Here is a 21,876-nt window from a genome sequence, read left to right as displayed (position 1 = left end):
ACTTCGATTTCAAATAAAAGGAGGGGCTATCCTGCTTCTGTTAAAGCCTCCCACAGTTTGCGAAGACAATGGCATATAATTACGCCCGATCACTTTGCGAACATTTTCCCTATTAATGCCAATTGAGCCTTAGATAATGTTGAGGATTGTCTAGCCAGCAATAACAATATAGTAGGTACCACTCTAGAACAGCTGGCCTTATTAAAATCTTATCCTACTAAGACTGGACGAACGCAGGCGGCATGGTTCTCTCCCGATCTAAGTAAGGAAAAAAGCCTATGCAAAAAACTGAAAAGATGTTGGCGTCTCTCCCATGATGCAAATGATAAAGACACTTACAAGAGTTCTCTTGTCCTATATCATAAGAACCTAAAGAAAGCGTGCAAAATTCACATTGAGTCACAACTTAAAGGCCGAAAAATCTTCTAAAGAACTCTACCGCATCCTCAACTCCTTCATGAATCCCAAAGCCTGCAATAATGAGTTAACTCCTTCACAAGAACTCAAATGGCCCTCAGGGCGATCTGTCCAACTACCGCCCTATCTCCCTGTTACCCTATTTGTGCAAACTTCTGGAAGAACATATCAACAAGCATCTTTCAGAGTACATTGAAGTAACAGGATGACTCGACCCCTCTCAGTCCGGGTTCCAACCCAGGTTTAGTACGGAGTCAGCACAGATTGCAGTTACAGACAACCTTAGGCACTCCTTGGACAATGGACAAGCATCATTACTAGTGCTACTGGATCTGTCAGCGGTATTTGACACGATATCCCACTCCATCCTACTAAATAGACTAAGAAAGGTTGGAGTCCAAGGCCCTTGCCTTCCAGTGGCTGTCAAGCTTCCTAACCCACCGCACCCAAACTATCAACCTTGGTACCTTCCGCTCTCAAACATCGGAGCTGACTAAAGGTGTGCCTCAGGAATCTTGCCTCAGGCCCACTTTATTTAACCTTTATGTGGCCCCCTTAGCAAACTTAATAAGGGAACTGGGCTTCATCCCAATTTCATACGCTGATGACACCCAGCTCCTAATGGCGCTTGATAAAAATTCTCCTAAATCCCAGTCAACCTTCTCCAAAGGCATGAAAGCCATATCTGCATTGGATGAGGAACAATTTCTTACAGCTAAATACCAGCAAAACAGAGATTATGCTATTTGGGGAGGCTATCCAACTCTGGTCCCCAGATTGTTGGCCAACTGACCTGGGTGCTGCCATGGCCCCAAAAGTAGTGGTAAAAAACTTAGGAGTACACCTAGACCAGAAACTAACGATGAAGGAGCAAGTTACAACCACAGTGGGCTCCTGCTTCAATGCACTTAGCCTCTTGAGAAGGGTTTTCCCTTTTCTCCCCATGACAGTCCGCAAAACACTCCTTCAGGCATTAGTAATAAGTCATCTAGTCGTCTATGCCCTCTTGATCTCAGCCAATGAATCCTCTCCAGGTGGTCCAAAACACTGCGGCCCACTCTCCTGCCAGGTCCGCCTCTTTGCCGCTTCTCCATGGACTACATTGGTTGCCCATCCACAAGCGGATCCAATTTAAGATCTGCTGAATTGTACACAAGGCGTTATATGGCAATGGCCCTAGCTATTTAGCAGACAGACTCATCCGATATCAACCCTCTAGAACTCTCCGGTTTGGCTCTAAATCACTTCTCTCTGGTCTCCTCTTTCCCCCCACATCCCCTGCTGCACTGTGACTCCTCTTTGGCCCTTGGTTTACTGTACCCCCTCCTCCCATGATTCATCTGGCCCTTTCACCATACCTCAGAGATTTCTGTCCCCTACTCTTGCTCGTATGCCCCCCTAAACACAAACAACACTGCTGTCCTGTGCACTCCAGGAAACACAGGATGTCTGATGGCAGAGAATGCAGGCATTTGATATTGCAATCTGCACTCTCTGGCACCAGACACCTTCCAATTTGAGGAGCGGTACTGCTGGTGATTCTGTCTACAGCAAAACATTCTGCAAATTTTACATTTTGGAGCCAATGCCTCAAAATCATTGGGGGGGGGGGGGTAGAGTTGGGAGGGGGGTTATAAAGTAAAAATGATGATAAGCGGATTATTTAGTAAGAAATAAACTACTATGAAAGTAATGCATGATGAGTTGAGAGATGTCTCTGTATTTGTTTCAAGTTCATTCAAATAAATATTTAAGTACATAAATCTAGTTTTGCTTTAAAACGTTCTAGAATTGGAGGCTAACTGAAGTAACAGTTGCTTAAAATAAGTATTCCTAGACAAGTGCAAAAAGCCAGTGGATGAGTTAGAAATGTATGTAGGTGAAGCTGGTGTTTTTAGAGACTGTTAGAAATGGGGTCTCTAGTTGGCAGAGGCATGCATCCTGTCCTAGTAGGGACCCACACTCTAGTCAGGGTAAGTGTAGTACACACTAACAATTTACCAGTGCTCACCCTCTGGTACCTTGGCACAGAGTAGGTAGGCTAGACTAAAGAGGCAATGTGTAAAGTATTTGTGCGTACACACACACAAACACACACACACAGTAACATAGTGAAAACACCACAAAGTACTCCACTCCAGTTTAGAAAAGGAGCCAATACTAAAACAAGACCAAATCGACAAAAATCCAACATACATACACAAGTCAAGATATGAATTTTTAAAGAATAAATAAAAATGTAGTGCAATGAAATCAATCGCTTTAACTGGGGTTATCTGGTCACGCTTGACCGGGACCAACCCGAAAGTTCAATCCAACCACGATGGAGCGAGGGCCAAATGCAGGAGCCACGCAAATCCCCTTACAGTACCATGGGTGCGTCGGAAATTGAAGACGAAGCGTAGCAAATAGGAGGTGAGGCGTCGCAGATGCAGGTGATGCATTGGTTCCTTAAGGTGGTGCAAGGTCATTGAAGCTTTAACACCCATGCACGATGTGCTGCGCAGCAGAGGTGATGTGTCGGTGCAAGGCCTTGGTTCCTGAAGGTGACACAGTGTAGAGGATGCGTCGCTGTCACAGCGCGATGCCTCGATTCTACGGCATCGAAGTCGAATCACTGGGCTTAAGAAGATGTGCTAGTCAAAAGCCACGCTGGGCCAGGATGGCGTGTGAGTCAGAGCAGTGCATCACAGACTTCGATGAGGCGGTGCTCAAGACTCACGCAGTGACAGTTCTTTGGAGGCGATGCAGCAAAGTTGGGGTTACATTGAAAGTCAAGGCCATTGAGTCATGCACTCGGCGAGCGGTGTGCATGGATTTGGTGCGGACTGCGGCGATTCGCTGATTTCGTAGGAATGATACGGTTCCGAACTGACGCTTTGGAGTCGATGTGTTGGTTTCTTGGTTGGAGCACCACATTCACCTCTAAGGGCTCAGGACTGGATTTTGTCCCACTTGGCAGGGCAGGAATCACAGCAAGGGAGCCCAGGTGCTGGTAGCAAGCTACAGATGAAGTTTTTGATGTCCCTGAGGCTTCAGCAGCAGGAGCCAAGGTCAGTCAAGCCCTTGGAGAACTTTAGAAAGCAGGTTATAGAGAGCAAAGTCCAGTCCTCTCACTCCCGAGCAAAAAGCAGCAGGTCAACAGAGCAAAGCAAGTAGCAAAGTGGTAGCCCCTCCTGACAGCACAACAGCTCCTCTTCCTGGCAGAATGTCCTCAGTCCAGAAGTGTTCTGAATATATGGTGTTAGAGGTCCAGTACTTATACCCATTTTAGCCTTTGAAGTAGGGAGACTTCAAAGAAACGTTTTTGTAGTGCACAAGACTCTACCCTTCCTGGCCCTGGCTCCAGACACACTGCAGGGGTATACAGCCCCTTGTGTGGGGACAGGAACAGCTCGATTCGGGCACAAGTGTCAGCTCCAACCTACCACTCTAGCTTAGGAAGACCCATCAGCCTTGTGATGGGCCATTAGGATATGCAGGGCACAAATCAGCTCCCTTTGTGTGTGACTGTGTAGAGTGAAGTCGCAAAGCCCAGCTGTCACCTTGACCCCGACATGTATTTTAGGGACAGGCAGAGGCACAGAATGGTTAAAGAATGGAAATACCAACTTTCCAAAAGTCTTATTTTCAGACCTGCAATTTAAAACCAACTTCACTAAAAGATGTGTTTTTAAATTGTGAGTCCAGAGACACCAAACTCCAATTTTCTATCTCCTCCCAATTGGAAGTTACACTTGTAAAGTGTTATAAGGCAGTTCCAATGCTAACCAATGGGAGAAATAGGACTTGCTGGAGTGAAAAACCTATTTAGCAGTTTTCAATACCAGGACATGTAAAACTTAAGAGCAAATGTCCTACCTTTTAAATACACTGCACCCTGCCCATGGGGCTACCTAGGGCCTACTGTAGGGGTGCCTTATATGTAATAAAAGGGATGGTTTGGGCCTGGCAAGTAGATGTACTTGCCTGGTCCACATGCCAGTTAGTTTAAAAACTGCACACACAGGCTCTACAGCAAAGGCAGCTCCTCCACTAAGGTGGAGGAGCATCACCCCACTGCTATCAGAGCAGTAGAAATTGCAGAATAAAACTTTAATAACACCTTATTATCATTTTATTTTTTGTAGCTACGGGGCTGGGGTGGGGCTGGTGTCAGAGCCAGGGAGGAGTGGTTTGCACATGATGGTTTGGCTGCCCATCTTGGCCCGGCCAAACAGTCATGCGCACTTTGCATATTTTCCACCAGGCTGTAATAAACAGCCTGGTGAGAAACATGCAGAGGCTCCCAGCCCCCGTTTGAGCGCCGAATCACGGCGCTCAGACCAATCACAATGCTGCATTGCAGCGTCATGATTGGTTTAGGCGAGCCTGGGAGCTTTCTGGTTCTGGGACTTATCCCAAAGAGAAGTAACAAGGAGAGGCAGGGACGCTGTGAAAAGGTAAGTGTTTTTAAAAAAATAAATTAAACCTCCACCCCCCTGCCACCCCATTCCCTGGCAGCCGCCACTGGTATAGCACAAGAGGCGAGGGCTTGGTGAGATGTTGGCGTTCGCAAGAGTGACTCAATCACATCTCCCCACTAGTCACTCTATGTTGTACAGTGAGTAAGTACTGTCCTTCTTGTCATGCTGGCTGTTAGTTTGTAACAACACTTTCTGCGCAGGAGTTGCGATTCCAAAGAGCACGAAATCCGTGCAGAGTTGCAGGATAGTTTGATTAATGGTACTCGAGTACCGTAAAACGGAAAGAAGGCAGGGTGTAACTTGCTCTATGAAATACTTTCCCCTTAGTGGTGCATTTACGACTTCCTATGTCATCTCTCCACGTACCCCTGTCTGCAGGGTAACTTTATGGCAGAATGGAACAATCGCGGACAAGAGGCCTTGGCCATGGATTTAATCCATTGGGGTACTCTCTCTCTCCAGCACCGAGATCGGTTCACATTAAAGTGTTATGTTAAGGTGTTACTGGTGCATTGTATTGTGATCATGAGCGAGGTTTAAAGCTACAGACATACATATGTCCTGCAAGTGGTTCGCTCTGGTGTAATGGGAGTCCGCTGCTCCCAGTAAGCATGAGAGCAGAAGTGCTGCAGATAAGGATTAATGCGCCTAATGCACTGTGGGAGCAACAATATTAAACTACAAAGAATGATGGTATCATTGTGTGAGTGTAAATTTAATCTCTCCAGCACGGCCCGCGTTCACTTGAAGCTGTGTACGCTTCGCGCTGCAAAGAAAACAAGCACTTCATTTCAGCAGAGCTGATGAGCTGTAAAGGGTCGAGGGGGGGTTCTGTTGATCCAAGGTAAACCCCTTTAAAATGTTGGCAATTGCTTTGTTTACAGGGAACGTCAATGACATTCCTGAGCTACTTCTTTTACCTTGCATCATTAGGAGAACCCTATGCATTTCTAAACCAAGAGTGACCTCCAATGGGACGAATATTTTCAAACCCTGCTGTTTTTAAATATTGCAGGCAGCAAATTGGAAGGTATGGTTGGAAGCAGGAATGTAGCAAGATGTGAGCCGGTTTTTAATGTGTTTAATTTTTTCAAGGCTACACATTCCCAATTACTTTAGAAATCTTCTTGATTTCTGAAATTATCTTTAAATTGCACCATTTGCTATGTTTTTCAAAGTTTTATTAGGGTGAGAGCCTCCCTCCAGCACCCCTTTTGTCAATCGGGCTCGCTCGTGAGACAACATACGTCCACAACTTTTACGCCTCAGCACTTTCAAATGTCACCAGCCGCCACTGCTCTACAGTGGCAGGCCTGAGACATGTTTGAAGGGCTACTCATGTGATTGGTCAGTGCTGCAGGCACACTAGTAGCATTTGATTTACAGGCCCTGAGCATACACAGTACACTGTACTAGGGACTTATTAGTAAGGCAAATAAGGCAATCATGGACAAACCAAATGCCATTGCATTTTAGACACAGAGCACGTGCACTTTAGCACTGGTCAGTAGTAGTAAAGTGCCCAGAGTACTAAAACCAGCAAAAACATAGTTGATCACACAGTCAAAAACAGCAGGTCAGAAGCAAAACGACAGAGGAAACCACACCAAAGGACGCCACGTCTAGCAGAGACAAAGCACAATCATTGCACTTGAAGGAGGCCCGGATGCAGATGTTAGGAAATTTGCAAATGCTGCTCAAGAACCAAAAGTATGTGTCGAAAAATTTTCATTCATCGCTTGTAATATTAAGTCAATTCTCTTATGTATTGCACATACAAGTTGCTGCTTGACCCGAAGAGACAGGCAAACAATGTCCTGCCTGGCCAGTCTGGTCTGTGTGTTACTACATTATCTTCTGAAGACACAGTCGTAGCTGTTGGTTAAACTGTGATACCCTCTGGGTATGTGGCGGACATGTTGCTGCTTATGCAAAGCAAAGCAAATAAAACCATGCTTGTTTTTATTCTCCAGACCTAGGTGTGATGTGTTGAACAGAACAGAAGAAGCCCAAGACATTATTGATGCATGGCATTTCGATAAGTTGTGTCATCCTACTGAGTTGAAATGGCTCTAGGTGTCCGTGAGCGTTCCGACACGCAAGGTGGCAATGATGATTTGCCATGCTAGGAGAATGCAGATTATTAATATGCCACTTGTCCTTCAACTGCTGGAGGTGTTGTGTTGTACTGAAGAGGCACTAGCAAACATCACAGGACTAAGGTAAACATATTAAAGCACTGAACCACACCACGGGGCTTGCCAGTTGTTTCAAAGGGCACAACAGGGACAATTTGCTGGGCTTCCTAAAAAAAGATACAACCCAGTCTAACAAAGCATGCTGGATACCAAATCACTAAGACAAGTCAGAGAGTGAATGAATGACGGTGTAGAAATTGGAAAAAGATTGAGCACGATCAAAGACCTGAGACCGCTGCTCTCAACTTCAGTCCTATGCTACTCTAAAACTACACAGGACACAATAGCCATAGTACCAGCAAGTGTTGGCCCCAGGTAAGATTATAAGATTTAGGACAGATAAGGCACATACACTGAGAAAGAAATGAGAACCAGGAGTCATGGACATTGTGTCAGGGAGACAAAGACACTAAGATGACGAGTCCCTGTTACAGGTTAGAAAGACGTTAACCTTGGGACAAGGAAACAATGGAGACAATCAGCCACTGACAGATATGGACACAGGCACAGAGACACTCCAAGAGGGCCACAAGGAAACACAGGTATGGAAAGAAACAGACACTGGGGCAGAAACATGTGAACCCTGTTAAATTATGACAAAGCCACTGATCTAAAAGGTATTGATACCAAGATGGATAATCATGACCTCTTACACCAGAAAAAGGCAACAAACTGCAGGAGGACACAAACTTGGAGATAATGTCCCTGGACAAGGAAGTCTTAAATATTGACAATGTGGCCTGCAGTTTTATAAGAAGTTTATAGGATGTTTATAAGAAGACATAGACATTATGGGAAATACACAATGGAACAGAAACAAGTAGACACTGGTACAGGGAGAGTGGGAGAGAATTATACAGGCACTGAACAGGATGTCATGGACACACTGGTACTAAGAAACATCACACCAGGTCAGAGAGACATATACACTATGATAGGTAGGCATAGATGCTGATTTATGGAGAGACAGGCACCGGCGCAGGGAAGCACTGACTTACAAACAGAAAGTTGAGGACTCTGGGAAGAAGAGATACAAATACTGGGATAGAGAGTCACCGACAGTGGAACAGGGAAAAGCAGGCTCTTGAACAAAAAGACACAGGCTATTGTACAGTAAGGAAAAGAAAATGTAACAAAGATATTGCCACTTAATCAGAGAGACGAGGACATTGGGAAACAGGATTTCAAAACTGAAAGAGAGAGAAACAAAAACAAGGCCATTGGAACAGAGGACCACAGAAACATAGACTAGGACATGGTGATACACAAAATGGAACAGGGGCACACATATGGTATGGCCAGAAGACGCAGTCACTCAGAAGGGAAGGTATGGGCACAGGAACAGGGAGAGAGAGCAGCCGCGGCCCGTGGAGGGAGTTCCGTGGGGCGGAAAGGCGGGGCGGGGGAGGGGTAGGGTGGGGGGTACTAAAAACCGGAATATGGATAATTGGAGGTAAGTAAACAATTAAATAAATAAAACGAATTTCGTAGCGCGCCCTGCATCGCAATTTGTGATGCAGCGTGCGCTACGAAATTCTTTTTACTTATTTAATTGTTTACTTACCTCCAATTATCCATATTACGTTTTTTAGTACCCCCCGCCCCACCTTTCCGCCCCACGGAACTCCCTCCAGGGGCCGCGGCTGAGAGAGAGACATCATGACTGAAAAAGAGAGATACAGACACTGGAACAAGGAGACATTGAAACTGGTATGAAAAGACAAAGACATGAACACTAGCCCAAGAAGATATGGACAAAAGCACCAAGACAGAAGACTGGAATAGAGTAGCAAGGCTTTTACGGATAAAGAAACATAGAAACACAGAGATACAAACCTGGGGCAGACCTCTCAGCAAACTAACGCACCAAATGTTTTTATGATTGCACAGCCTTTCAGGCACAATCTAGAGGCTACAAATCAGCTTGTATAAACCAAAGAAGGCTTACTTTCAATCTTAAAGAAATTAAACCATAAATCAATGGTCCTGCAGAACTTTCCATCCACCGGCCAATCCCATAGTTAGAGCTTTGTGACAATCTCTTGTCATTCTTCTTCAACACAATTGACACCTTTGGCACTCACATCCACACTGCCACCACACTGGAAGGGGAACCTATCCCTCATTCTGCCAGATTCATCTGTCTTCCTCACTCTGCTACAAGTCTCTGAAATTGATGTTAACAATGCTAAGAATCCTTTCTTACTGTGGATATCTGCAATGCCTTAGTCGTCATTCTAGACCTCACAGCCTAGATAATTCCTTCCTCCTCATTGGGCCATCCCTAATACCCTCAAGCATGCAATCATCACCACAATCCTAAAGAACTCAATATGGACTCTAATAACCATTCCACATATAGACCAATGTCTAGCCTTTCTAGTGTAGCAAAGCAGTCTGAATCTGGCATCACCCACCAATTGTAAACACTCCATATGGGTGTGATCCAATCAGGGTACATACACTGTTGAGACACTGTTCTAAACATTTAGGAAAATATGCTTGATTCCTGTGACCAGGATAACTCTGAGAATGTATCATATTTGACCTCTCAACAGCATTGACCATCAGAGGAACTGTAATGCATTGGTTTGAGTCATTCTATCCAATGTACTCCCACTAAATTAAACTGAGCCTGTTCCAATCAAGCATAGTTAACATCAAATGTTGTGTTACCCATGGCTCTCCCTTGTCACCAGTGTAACTCAATATCTATGTGGCTTACCTCACGGTAATCTTGGACATTTTCAAGACACTTAAACAAATGTATGCATATTACAAACTGTTCCACCTTAATCCTCACTTTGCCGACATCAACAAGCAGTCTCACTGTTTTACACAGGTCCTCCACTGGATGTAGAATAACTGTCTCTGCCTTTATGGTGATAAAATCGATACCTTGCTCCTCAGACTTGTCAGTGTTCCCTGCTTCCCTTTATCATTGCCTGAGTGTTTAGGCCATCTTACAATCCCCATGAAAAAAGCCACGCAGTCAGCAGCAATGGCACTGCCCTCAGATAAACTGGTAATACATTTGTTTTATCACCATTTTATTGTTTGCTGCACTCGCATGGGAGGGGTTACGCTCCTTTGCCCTAGTGGAGGAACAGCTACTGATTGATTGCCATGAGAAAAGAGGCTAGAATTCAGGGGGGCCAGACTTGCAAGCAATAATGGCCCATTCAAACTCAGCCAATGCAATCCTGGAGAATTTGCATACATTTTCTGTATTTGTCCTCTTCATACCTATAAGTCCCTTACCGGTACTAGAGGAGATGGGATTCGCATCCAGATTGGACACTATTTTGATGATCTTGCCCTCGAAAAATTTAGAGAGGTTGTTTCACAAGTTGGCAGAAACTGCAATTGGCTGCGAGAGGGACACCAGATGAAGAAAATGCTTGACTGTGTTGAAAATATCACGTGGATTGTTTGCAGCTGAAAGTATACGATCTGATAAAATAGCTAGACTGAGCCTTTCTTATTGACCCATGATAGCTTACGGGCACCCTGCACTTCTCCTTATCCTCTAAGGAGTAGTGTCTCCTCCAGAGCCTTTCTAGTTTCCTGCACTGTTTCCCTATTTCTCCCAGCTCAGGAGTAACCCAGGGAGCAGAAGGGAGGTGTCTAAGAGTGTTATTTGTGCGCCACCCTGTCTGCCATCTCCAATAACCAAGGACTCGTGGCTAGGGCATCTGCATCTTTACATCTCCACTAAGTGAAGGGGTAGACGTACACATTCCATCTCTGTTACCTTGGCCTTCGCCCATCTGTGATAATGACCAATACTGATCTGTGCATCTCTGCCCCAAGTGAAGTGAACTAAAGAATGTTCTGACCACGAAATAGGCTGAACTTTCCAGACTTCCACAACTGTATCGTTAAAAATGAGATCTGAATAAAACCGGCCTGGTGGGTCGGGAACATGACATATTGATTCAGGTTAAGAGAGTTAAAGTAGCCCGACTATCCGTGATAGTGTCAGTGTGCATATTAAACTCGCCAAGAAGGGCAAATACTTGTACATTTTGAGGTGTGCAGCCACTTTTCATACTTGTGTTTACCTGTAAGACTGACACATTAACTGGGCATTGTTCTTTAGCTGTGCACTTCTCTAGGGAGTGCCAAGCGCTTTGTGAAATGTGGTCTGTTCAGTGAATAGAAACATTTCAAATTGAATAACAAGGCATTGTTCTATCCCCTCAGCGTTCCTCCTTAATCCAAAACAAATAATGCTGCCTTAAATGTGCTGCAGGTGGTGAGTGGGTTCTGATAGCACACACTGATCATTTTATCCGATAATTATGCATTATTTAAGGTGCACGTTACATTACGAGGGAAGACAGGCTCATACCTGATGTTTTAGAAACAATAGTTCTTTCTTTGTCCTGTTTTTTGTAGGCAGAACCTAGACGAGGAAGAGAAGAGAAGGTTCACAGGGCGGAAATTGCATAGTTAGGAAAAATAATAAAAGAGTTGGTGCCTTTGTGCAGATAAGAGCTATTGGCAAAATATCCACACAGAGACAAATTCATATTTTTAACTGGTCTTTCTATCCATTTGTGCCTAAAATGAAAAAGCAAAGACTTTACACTAAATACACAGGAAGCACAAACAGCAGGCAGTTAAAGGTTAATTGCTCAATAACATTTGGCCCTATTTCGACAAAGAGAGGGGGTGTCCCGCTTGTATTTTAGAGGAGGGAGTGCAGGAATGGGTGGCTGGGGTGCTCCTAAGTTGTGTCACCAGGAAGCAAGAGTGGCGGGATCTTTCCTTGCACCGTGCCTCTGGGTTTGAATGTGTGGAGGCTGGTCATCTGCTTTGCCACTGTTGGTAAAGGGGATGAGTGGGTTTCACTAAGCTGTGCTCCTGGGAGCGGGCATGAGGCTGGAGGGTGTTAATCAAGTGCAACCCCTAAAGCGAGGCTGGGCGGGTCTCAGATATCAGGTGCCTCAGGCAGGAAGTACTATGATAAGAGATTTCTCTCTGTACTATGGGAGCTGACTTCCCCTGAATATATCCCTAGGAAGAGGGAGAAAGGAGCTGGGAGTGGGAGTGTATTCCATTCAGATATCTTTTCCAATGATTGTACTTAGCTGTTACATAACATATGGTAAGGCAAAGACAAGGAATGATAATTCCACATAACCACACTGATAGGTGACAGAATAATGACACTTCTCAGTTTGCAGTCTTTTCATTTTCCAGGAAACAACTTTGAGCCTTCATTGAAATAAACCATTAAGTAACATCTTGCACTCACAAGAGAAAAGACTATGGGCCTTATTTACAAGCCCCTTGCGCCACCCGTATATCACTTTTCCCATGTTAAAAATGACGCAAAAGTGGCGCATGCGGCTTGTAAATAAGCCCCTATGTACCCATTCTGAACGTGGCAAGGTCTGAGTAAAAATTAGGGTTGTGCAATATTTTCGAAACTTGTTTTCGAATAATTATCTAAAATTTCAGCAAAATTATGCAAAATTACAGGAAATTCAAATCAGGCATTTTTCTCCATATTTTAGCACAAAATTGCATTTCGCACTAATTAAAGTACATAAAACAAACACACTCAAACGACAGCCGCTTGTGTTCTGTTTTTGCCTGTAAATTTACGGCAATTTTATTAAGTGAATGGCACAATTGTGGTAAATTTTTACCCGGACGTTGCATGATCACGTTAAGTGGCATAATAGCATCATTTTGGGAGTTTAGCGTAACAAGCTTAATACAAAATAACAGAAATTACACAGGCGTAATTTAAATTTCGTCCAGCCTTAGTTACAAAAACCTCTCTAATGAAATACTCTACATGTCCCATGGGAGGGCAATGATGAAAATGTAAACAAAGAAACAGATACTGTCCCAGTTATCATTGGTACAACGGGATACACATAGCACAGAAATCAGGACAATTTTGATACGTTGATAAATACAGTTTACCACCTACGAACTCCAGAGAGAAGGTACTTTTGGTGCAATGCATGTGTTACATAGAGAGCCTGAGCAGATTTAAAAAGTTAGTTCTGAACATTATCCATATGGGGTGGCTCTGGAATGAGGTTCATCCTTGCCAGGGCATGTACACAAAATAATATCCAACGTGGAGAAATTAACACCATGGACACACGTAATATCTGTGACTCAGCTCTCCCTTCGAGCTGGGGACTTATTGTGTAAGCTCTGTCCCAAACCTTAACACAGCCGGTTTAGAATGATACACATGGCAAGCAGCAGCCTTTTGATTGGTTATTTGGTATCACTCTGTGGAACGTAAAAGAATTGATGACAAACTCCCAACTCGTTCTTCTTTCTGCATGCTGCTACTCCTCCAAAACCAGAGATTTCAATTCAAATTACATAGAAAGGTTTAAAAAGATAGATTTTCTGCTTGTTGATTGTTAGCTTACATTAGGATAGGAATGAGGTTCACTCCTTTCATTTAAAAAATGCAAAAAAAATAAAAAACTAAAGACACTACCTATGAGACTGAGTGCAAATGTTCTGCATGAGTTTTCCTCCGCCAAATATAGAAGTTTCAATGACAAATATTTTCAAGTCTTCCCTGGGTGTATCACCTCAGCAAATCTCTCTAACCGGTGCTCACATACATATCCAGTCATTACATCCAATTCTATTTGAAACCATCTGTTGTGCTTCATGAACTCCAATGAAGCTCTATTCATCTATTCATTCCCTATATCCCCATATATGCTTGGTGGCAGTTACCAGATGTGGACATCGCACACTGTCTTCTGTTGGTCCTTCTGTTTGATATATCTTCAAAAACATCTTCTTGGAGACCACAGTAGAGTGTCACCTTCCTTTACTTCATTGTGCATATTCAGAGATACCACAGGTCTATATACCCATATCAGTACACACCATGGGCCCTACCACATTCTTTGTAGCCTCATGCACCTACCTACACGTGATATTGCTTTGTCTTACTGGAAGCAACTAAGGGGCTACATACTGGCTGTTTCTCAGGGGTAGCATAGCTTTGCTTCTTTGCAGACCCGTTGCATGAAGCGGGAGGCATGAGCAGTTGCTTGGTTGATGCTGTCAGTTTGCAGAACTTTCTCTCGGGCAATCCCTTCTTTTGCTTTAATCCTGTGGGGCTCAAATTAGAGGCTTGACGAATCTGTTGGCGAATATGAACACTATGAAGAAAGCTCCAGAGCAAGTGGTTACAAATCTCCAATGTTTGGCATGGATTGTTCCTAGGAGAGATTACTTCAGAACTGGACCACACACTCTTCCTCTCCCTTCATTGAGTCTGTCAATAATCACAGTCCTGTCTCTCTTTAGAATACTCAGTGCGCATGTTTGTGTGTCTTTTACTGCGTCTGGAATAACTGGTCTGAGGACATATAACACTGTAAACTACTCCAAATGTTGGCCTGCTAACCCAAGGACCAAAGACATCAATTAGGAATCGCTAGGGCTAACATTGGCTTTCCCTGGCTTTGCTCCGGTCTGAGGTTCATTAAAGCATTCACAGGAAGAGAAGGTAAACATGGTTTACTCTCTGGTTTGCACTCTCTGAGCTTTTCCCAGCCCACAGACAGCAAATAAGAGGCTGTTGAGTGGCTAAGGACAGGGAAATGACCAACACCGTGATGTCATTCTGAGTCAAACATGTATGATTTGTTACTTCTGCTTTCCTTGGCATTGTAATCTAGACCGGGTATTGACAGGTTGAGAGCCTGTATACAACTGAGCACTGTTCACAAAGTGTCCTTCACGACACTGGTTTGTTTGAAACTTTTGTTTTTAATTTTCAGCATTAAATCAAAGTTTACTCTGAACTTTTGTACATGGTTGTCAGGTGTGACAGCTTTCAAAAAAAAAGTAACAATTTGCTCCAATACAAATTTGTGTCATTTGTACAAGAATAACATGTTCACTGGGTATAAAAAAACTCATATGTCTTAGGAGAGGTCATCGGTTGTAGAGCAAGTAACGGACGTCTCGGGAGTACCTGCTCACTGGTACTCCCGAGACGTCCGTTACTTCGTTTTAGAAACTTTCTTCAGCTTACTATCGAATCTACGAAGTTTCTCAGCCGACCACTTCTACTAAGCTTTACAACCGATGACCTCTCCTAAGACATATGAGTTTTTTTATACCCAGTGAACATCCAACTACACAGTTAAACAGATCGGCCCCTGACGAAGGAACCGGCTGGTTCCGAAATGCATTGGGCATTTAGCAATTCTTTCTGCTGTGTATAAATTTTTATGTTACTACAATATGTTCAGCATATGCAACTTGACAACATGTGTATAACTGATTCTATCAATGTTATTCTTGTACAAATGACACAAATTTGTATTGGAGCAAATTGTTACTTTTTTTGAAAGCTGTCACACCTGACAACCATGTACAAAAGTTCAGAGTAAACTTTGATTTAATGCTGAAAATTAAAAACAAAAGTTTCAAACAAACCAGTGTCGTGAAGGACACTTTGTGAACAGTGCTCAGTTGTATACAGGCTCTCAACCTGTCAATACCCGGTCTAGATTACAGTAGGAGAGGACAAACTCCTACAGAACTGATGCACCGCTGTCTTTAAAATTGTGAAATACGGATTAATTTACCACAACAAAGGAGTGCTCTCCCCATACAACAACTGTTTCCTTGGCATTGTGACATGCTCATTTGCCAACCAAGGTATTGTTTACGCCTCCTACAGAGGGTCCTTCAGGGCTTTCAGTCCTTTGCTACAACGAGGCCTACTTCAAGATGCAATCAATATACAACGCCACCAGGAGCAGTAAAAAAACCTTCATCAACGTTCATATACTTTTGGCTGCTCGAGTTAGAGACCTCATAGGTCTTGAAAGTACCAACCAGAAATAGAAGCCTACAATAGGCATCCTCTCTGGCTGGAAATTTGTTGGTGTTATAATGTTATTATTTATTATTTTTCCCCAGTTTTGGTCTAACACAGCATCCCCACTACATTCTGTGAGTTCATGGCACGTTACTGCATAGCCAGCTCCCCATCACCATCTTCATCTTTAGCCAGATTCTTACATGATGACCTATAAACGCAGTTCCCCGGAAAGAAAAAGTCAAAGAAGAAAGGAGCAAAAGTCCTAAAGGAGTCTTCACTGGTACACCCCCCGTGCGTGTGAATGCTTTCCTCTGCCGCCTGGGAAACTTCCCATGGCGCTGACTCCCAGCCCTCCATCCCGCCGCCTCTCAGCCCTCCACCCCCAGCTGCAGCTGCCGGCAGACGCTCCCACACACCCCTCCACTGCATAGAATCGCATAAAGAGTTATTCCGCCGTTTACAATGTATCTGTGTTGGAATTTTGACATCATTGCTGTGAAGTGTAACTAGGAGAAGGGCTCACAATGATTTGCCAAAGTCTAAAACAAGACGCCGTTGTTCTCCCTCTCTGTTTCCTTCTTGTACCAGGCGACTAATGCATTGGGTGACGAAGAAAGGAGACTCCACGTAAGAAGGTATATACTGAGCCGTCACCCCTTCATTCAGACTCTTGTCACAAAATGTAAACCTGTCATGAGAGCAAACCAGAAAAATCCCTCCTGGATTCTGAGCAGAGAAATGTCTGTGCCTCCTGTGCTTCAGAGATTACTCATGCAGCTAAGCACTAGGCTCGCACTAAATAACTACATTTGCCAAGCTGCGACATCTTGGTCACTTCCATGAAGATAGCCATCAAGTGTAGTGGGATTTTCCTAACGCTCGTCTGCATTATATTTCGGGTGAAGTATTACATGGACAGCAGGTTGTTTGTTACAGTTATAAATCACACCGATCAGCCTGAGACCAAGCTGCAAGGAAAGCTGCTGTACTGTTCCACCTCGCTATACATCGCGGGTGGTCTTGAAAGTATCACATAAGTACGTGTGGGTGTTGGTTCAGCCCTGCGCTCACCCAGATCATGAATAAAAGCGTGTGAGTGAGACAAAAGGAGTTAGTCACACACCAGGATTGAATTAAGTAATGCCTCTGTGTCGTCATTAGCCATAACAGCGGCACGTTCATCACAACCAACAAGGGCCAACATCACACTCGCGATCAGGCGGGTATTCAGCCATGTGCCCTGCTACCACCAGTCTCTGCCCGTTTACTCTGGAGCTGCCTGCCTGCTGATCTGTGGGAGCGCGGTCTGGCGGCGAGTGCAGTTCCATACCTCGGTCTGCTTCTGACCCTCCCGCCTTCTACACCTTGTATCCATCGGCCTCGCCATATTTGGCCTTCCTGCCCTGCGTGGCATGCAGCGAACCAACACAGAGTGAGGTGGGTGCTTCCTGTTTCTCCGCTACGCCTGCTTGCAGCTCTAAAGTCATATGTCGCCCGGCCTTCACAGCCGCTGTGCTGCTCTGTCTTCTCTGCCTCCTGCTGGAGGGTGGAGACGCGAGCCCCTTCTATCGGTGCTCACCGTGAAGTGAGGCCCCTGCCCGGGCTGATTGCAGAAGCATGTGGGGACTGAGCAACGTGTTTAGGCCCCATCCATCGGCGATCTCCATACTGCAAGGGTGAGAGGCCCAGGGCCACTGGGGCTACAGGAGTGCAAGAGAACCTGGAGAGGTTGCCAAGACCAAGCACAGCCCTGCCTACTCCAGTGGTCACAGAGTCACTGGAAGCCCTGGTCCAAGCCACCCTGATTAGCGGCGACCCTCGAACAGGCGGCTGTGCCACAAAACATCACGTGGCAATAGTGCTTGTGCCGTGAGGAGTCTCAGAAATCCCTTGAGGCGTCCTTACAAGCTTGTGATGTCACTGCACAATGGCCTCAATTCCGGCCACAGAACTGTTTATTGTAGATGGTCCGCCATCCGCTCTGGCTCCTAAATGGAAGGACTGGGTAGAGCACCTCCAATTTTATTTTGTGGGCGCCGGCATTGCAGTAGAAAGGCACTGAGACCTCCTCTTGCATCTAGGAGGGAAGGACGTTCACAAAATATACAAAACGTTGGTTGAGGTGGCACCCAAATCATATTTAACGTTACTCAGGGCTCTTAATGTTCATTTTGAGCTAATAGCGAACAGGGATTATACACGTTTCATATTCCATCAAGCCCACCAAGAGCTGAAAGAATCAATAGACAACTTCCACTCTTGGCTCAAAGAACTGGCAAGCACCTGCAGCTTCCATGGTGAACAGGAAGAGATAAGAGGTCAAAAAAATCAAGGCTGCTCATTAGCAAAACTGAGAGAGAATGTTCTCCAGGAGTCGGGGAAATTGCTCCAGGGCATTTTGACCCTCGGACGGCCACAGGCACTATCTACTGGCAGAGCATCCCATATGGAAGCTGCCCTCCACCGCCCAATTAAAACAGAGCCAGTCAATGGTGTCCAACCATGCCGCAGCCCAGCAACTCAGAAACAGCCTCAGGAAAAGTGCAAAGAATGAGGATATTGCAGTGGGATACCCAGAAGTTAGCTGAATGTCTCGCTGGAGGGAAAAAATGCTCTGCCTGCAGAAAATACAACCATTTTGCTAACATCTGCCAGTCGTGAAAGAACAGGTGCTAGAACAAAACCGTCCAGATCATCACAAGCAGTCCCGCCACACCAGAGGACATGGATGACGACATGGAAGAGTGCACTGTACACACCGTGTTTGTGGTTGGAGCAGCTCAATCAACTCGCAGCCCACTCCCACAATGGCAACTTTAAATAGGGTCTCACAAGGTCACAGCAACCATCGATACAGGGGCATCATCAAACTAATGTCAGCAAACACATACCACTCCCTAGCCAGACCCCCGGAACTGGAAAAGGCGAGAGTCAGGAGCTTCGCATAAGGACAAGTACATCCCATACCCCTGCATGGGTGCTTCAATTCGCTGGTGTCCCACAAGGAGGTAAGAAGTATTGACACCATCATCTATGTGGCAGATGGGGAACACGGCCTGCTGGTTAGTGGGCAGATGGAAGAGGCACTGGAACTGATTTTGTCCCCCTCAGAGTACAAGACGAAGAACTGTCCACTATTCTCGAAGAATTTGCGGAACAATTCGAGGGCAAGGGCTGTCTCAGGGGGAAAGAGGTGAAACTGCAGATTGACTGGTTCATTCAGCTGATATCCATATGACACCGGCAGATCGTGTTTCATCTCTGGCTAAAGGCTGAAAAAGAGTTGGAGAAGCTGGAATGTGCAGGCATCATCGAGAAGCTGATGAGCCCCACCCCATGGATCTCACCAATCGGAATCGCGAAAAAGCAGAAACAGTCCAGAGAGGTCAGCATCTGTGTAGACATGAAACTTCCTAACACCGCCATCAGATGAGAACGCCATCTATCCCCCACTGTAGATGACATCCTGGAAGAGCTCAGCGGAGCAAAGTGGTTCTTAAAAGGTGACCTTCGTTCAGGTTACCATCAGCTACCACTGCACCCTAACTCACTATATATCACCACCTTCTCAACTCATGTCAGACTGCGGAGGTATCGCTGCCTCAACTTTGGCATATCCAGTGCTGCTGAACACCATCCAGGAAATACTCAGTGGTTTACCAGGAGTCATCATTGTCAGCGGTGACATTCTGATACATGCTAAGACGGTGAAGGAACATTTATTTATTTATTTGATTTATATGGTGCAACAGCTACCCAACAAGGGTTTCCCGGCGCCTGGACACGAAAGCTGGGTTGAGATAATTATTGATTAAAAAGCCAAGTCTTCAGTGAACGACGAATCTGGGGTTTCGAAGTTTCCCTACGTATGGCAAGAGGAATTGAGTTCCAAAGAGAAGGACCCAGAACGGAAAAAGATCTACCTCCCATTCTGGAAAGTCTAAACCTAGGAACGTGAAATTTTTTAATTGAAGCAGAGCGAAGATGACGGGTCGGAACATAGGGACAGACAAGAGTCTGTAAATAGTCCGGTGCTAGACCCATTTGATTTTAAACATGAAGGTCAGAGCTTTGAACTCGATCCGCTTTTCAATTTGAAGCCAATGTAGATCACGGAGATGTTCAGAGATAGAAGAACATCTGGGAACCCCACACAGGAGTCTGGCAGCAGAGTTTTGTACAAGTTGCAGCCTACGGGACACAGCCTTATTTGCACCCAGGAACAAAACGTTTCCGTAGTCCAGCCTTGATGTAATAAGAGCATGGACTACGGCTTTTTGGGTATCTTTCGGCAGCATCCAAAGAATTTTATGTAACCATTTCAAGATGGTAAAGCAATTACCCGCAACTTTAACAGCTTGATGCTGCATTTTCAAAGAGTCATCAATATAAAAGCCCAAGTTGCGAACATGATCAACAGGCCGAGGAAGAGTACCTAACTCATTTGGCCAATGACAGGAGCCCTAAAGATCTTTCTGCTTGCCTAAAATAAGTACCTCAGTTTTGTTGGCATTGAGTTTCAAGTAGTTTTTACTCATCCAAACAGCAATTTGGCGCAAGCCCGACTGGAGGGCAGAAATGGAGGAAGAATCTGATTTGGAAAGCGAGAAGATGATTTGAGAATCATCAGCATATGTAAAGAGAGACAGTCCAGCATTGTCAGCGATGTCAGCAAGAGGCCTGACATACAGATTAAAGAGCAAGGGGCTAAAAATGGAGCCCTGAGGAACTCCAAAAGGCGATGGAAAGACATTAGAACTGTCCGACGCATAAAAGACTTGAAAAGTGCGGTCAGTTAGGAAAGAAGATAACCAATCCAAAGCCGAACCGCAGATGCCAAAAGATTTCAGAGTGTTAATCAGTATAGGATGGGAGATAGTGTCAAAAGCCGCGCTCAGATCTAAAAGTATGAGCGCGACTGTATCTCCAGCATCCAATAGAAGTCGTAGTCTTTCTGTGACCCCTAAGAGCGTGGTCTCAGTCGAGAAGCCAGCACGAAAACCAGACTGTGAAGAGTGAAGTATTTTGTTAGTTTCAACAAACTTGAAAAGGTGGATATGAATATGTCTTTCCAATAACTTAGAAAAGATAGACAAAAGGGAGATAGGTCGGAAATTCGCAAGGACTTTGGGGTCAGCAGCAGGCTTTTTTAACAGAGGGACAACCATGGAGTGCTTCCAGACAGGCAGAACAGTAGATGATTGCAAAGAAGAATTAAGGGCTTCCATAATAACTTGGAGATGAATGGGATCAAGTTGTTTAATAATGGAAATGGGTAACGGGTCATTAGGGGAGCCAGATTTTATTGTATCAAGAGTAGGAACAAAAGAGACCAGTTCCAAAGGAGGCCAAAAGGCCAATTGAGAAGAGACATTAGGGTGTTCCCGAAAAGTGCTAACCGGAATTGAAGGTGACATCAAGCAGGTCAGGGAGGAATTAGCTATATCAGAATGAATATTCTCTATTTTATCTGAAAAAAAAGAGCAAGATCCTCACATAAATTCTTGTCAAGTGGCAGGGGCTTAGCTATAGTCTGGGCGCCAGCGAGGTTTTTTTACTAGACTAAAAAGTGTCTTGGGACGATTTGTGGCAGTATGGATAGTATTACAAGTGTACGCAGCTCGCGTAAGTTTACATAAATCATGATATGTTTTCAGAGAATTTTTATATACTATTTGCAAATCCAGGGCATAGTTTCTATGCCATTTCCTTTCTAATGCTTTGCATTTAGATTTTTCAACTTTAAGAATATCAGTATACCAAGGAGCTGGAGAGCGATGATAGGTCAATTTTTTCTTTATAGAAGGAAGGCATTCATCAACAGCATGGGACAACCAGTTGTGAATATTTTTCGCAGAAACATGTACCTGCGTAGTGATAGTAGGAGTATTTCCCCTGAGCAGATTGTTCAAAGTGGTGATATCAATTTTTTTTCCAGTGCCTATTAAAAAAC

At 44.6% G+C, this 21,876-nt stretch overlaps 1 protein-coding gene across 1 annotated transcript in view; it reads right to left on the bottom strand.

Moving 5' to 3' along the window:
• ITIH5 (inter-alpha-trypsin inhibitor heavy chain 5) overlaps positions 1-21,876 on the bottom strand; it is a 296,926-nt gene that overhangs the window by 22,022 nt on the left and 253,028 nt on the right. The window contains exon 11 of the mRNA XM_085653539.1: positions 11,436-11,489. Coding sequence (XP_085509665.1) covers positions 11,436-11,489 — 54 coding nt within the window. The remainder of the gene's footprint in view (positions 1-11,435; positions 11,490-21,876) is intronic.

The sequence above is a fragment of the Triturus cristatus genome, chromosome 4_1, assembly GCF_964204655.1.
Source record: "Triturus cristatus chromosome 4_1, aTriCri1.1, whole genome shotgun sequence".
Lineage (NCBI taxonomy): Eukaryota > Metazoa > Chordata > Amphibia > Caudata > Salamandridae > Triturus > Triturus cristatus.
Note: the sequence above shows the minus strand (reverse complement) of the source record. Positions and strands in the feature narration are given on the sequence as shown.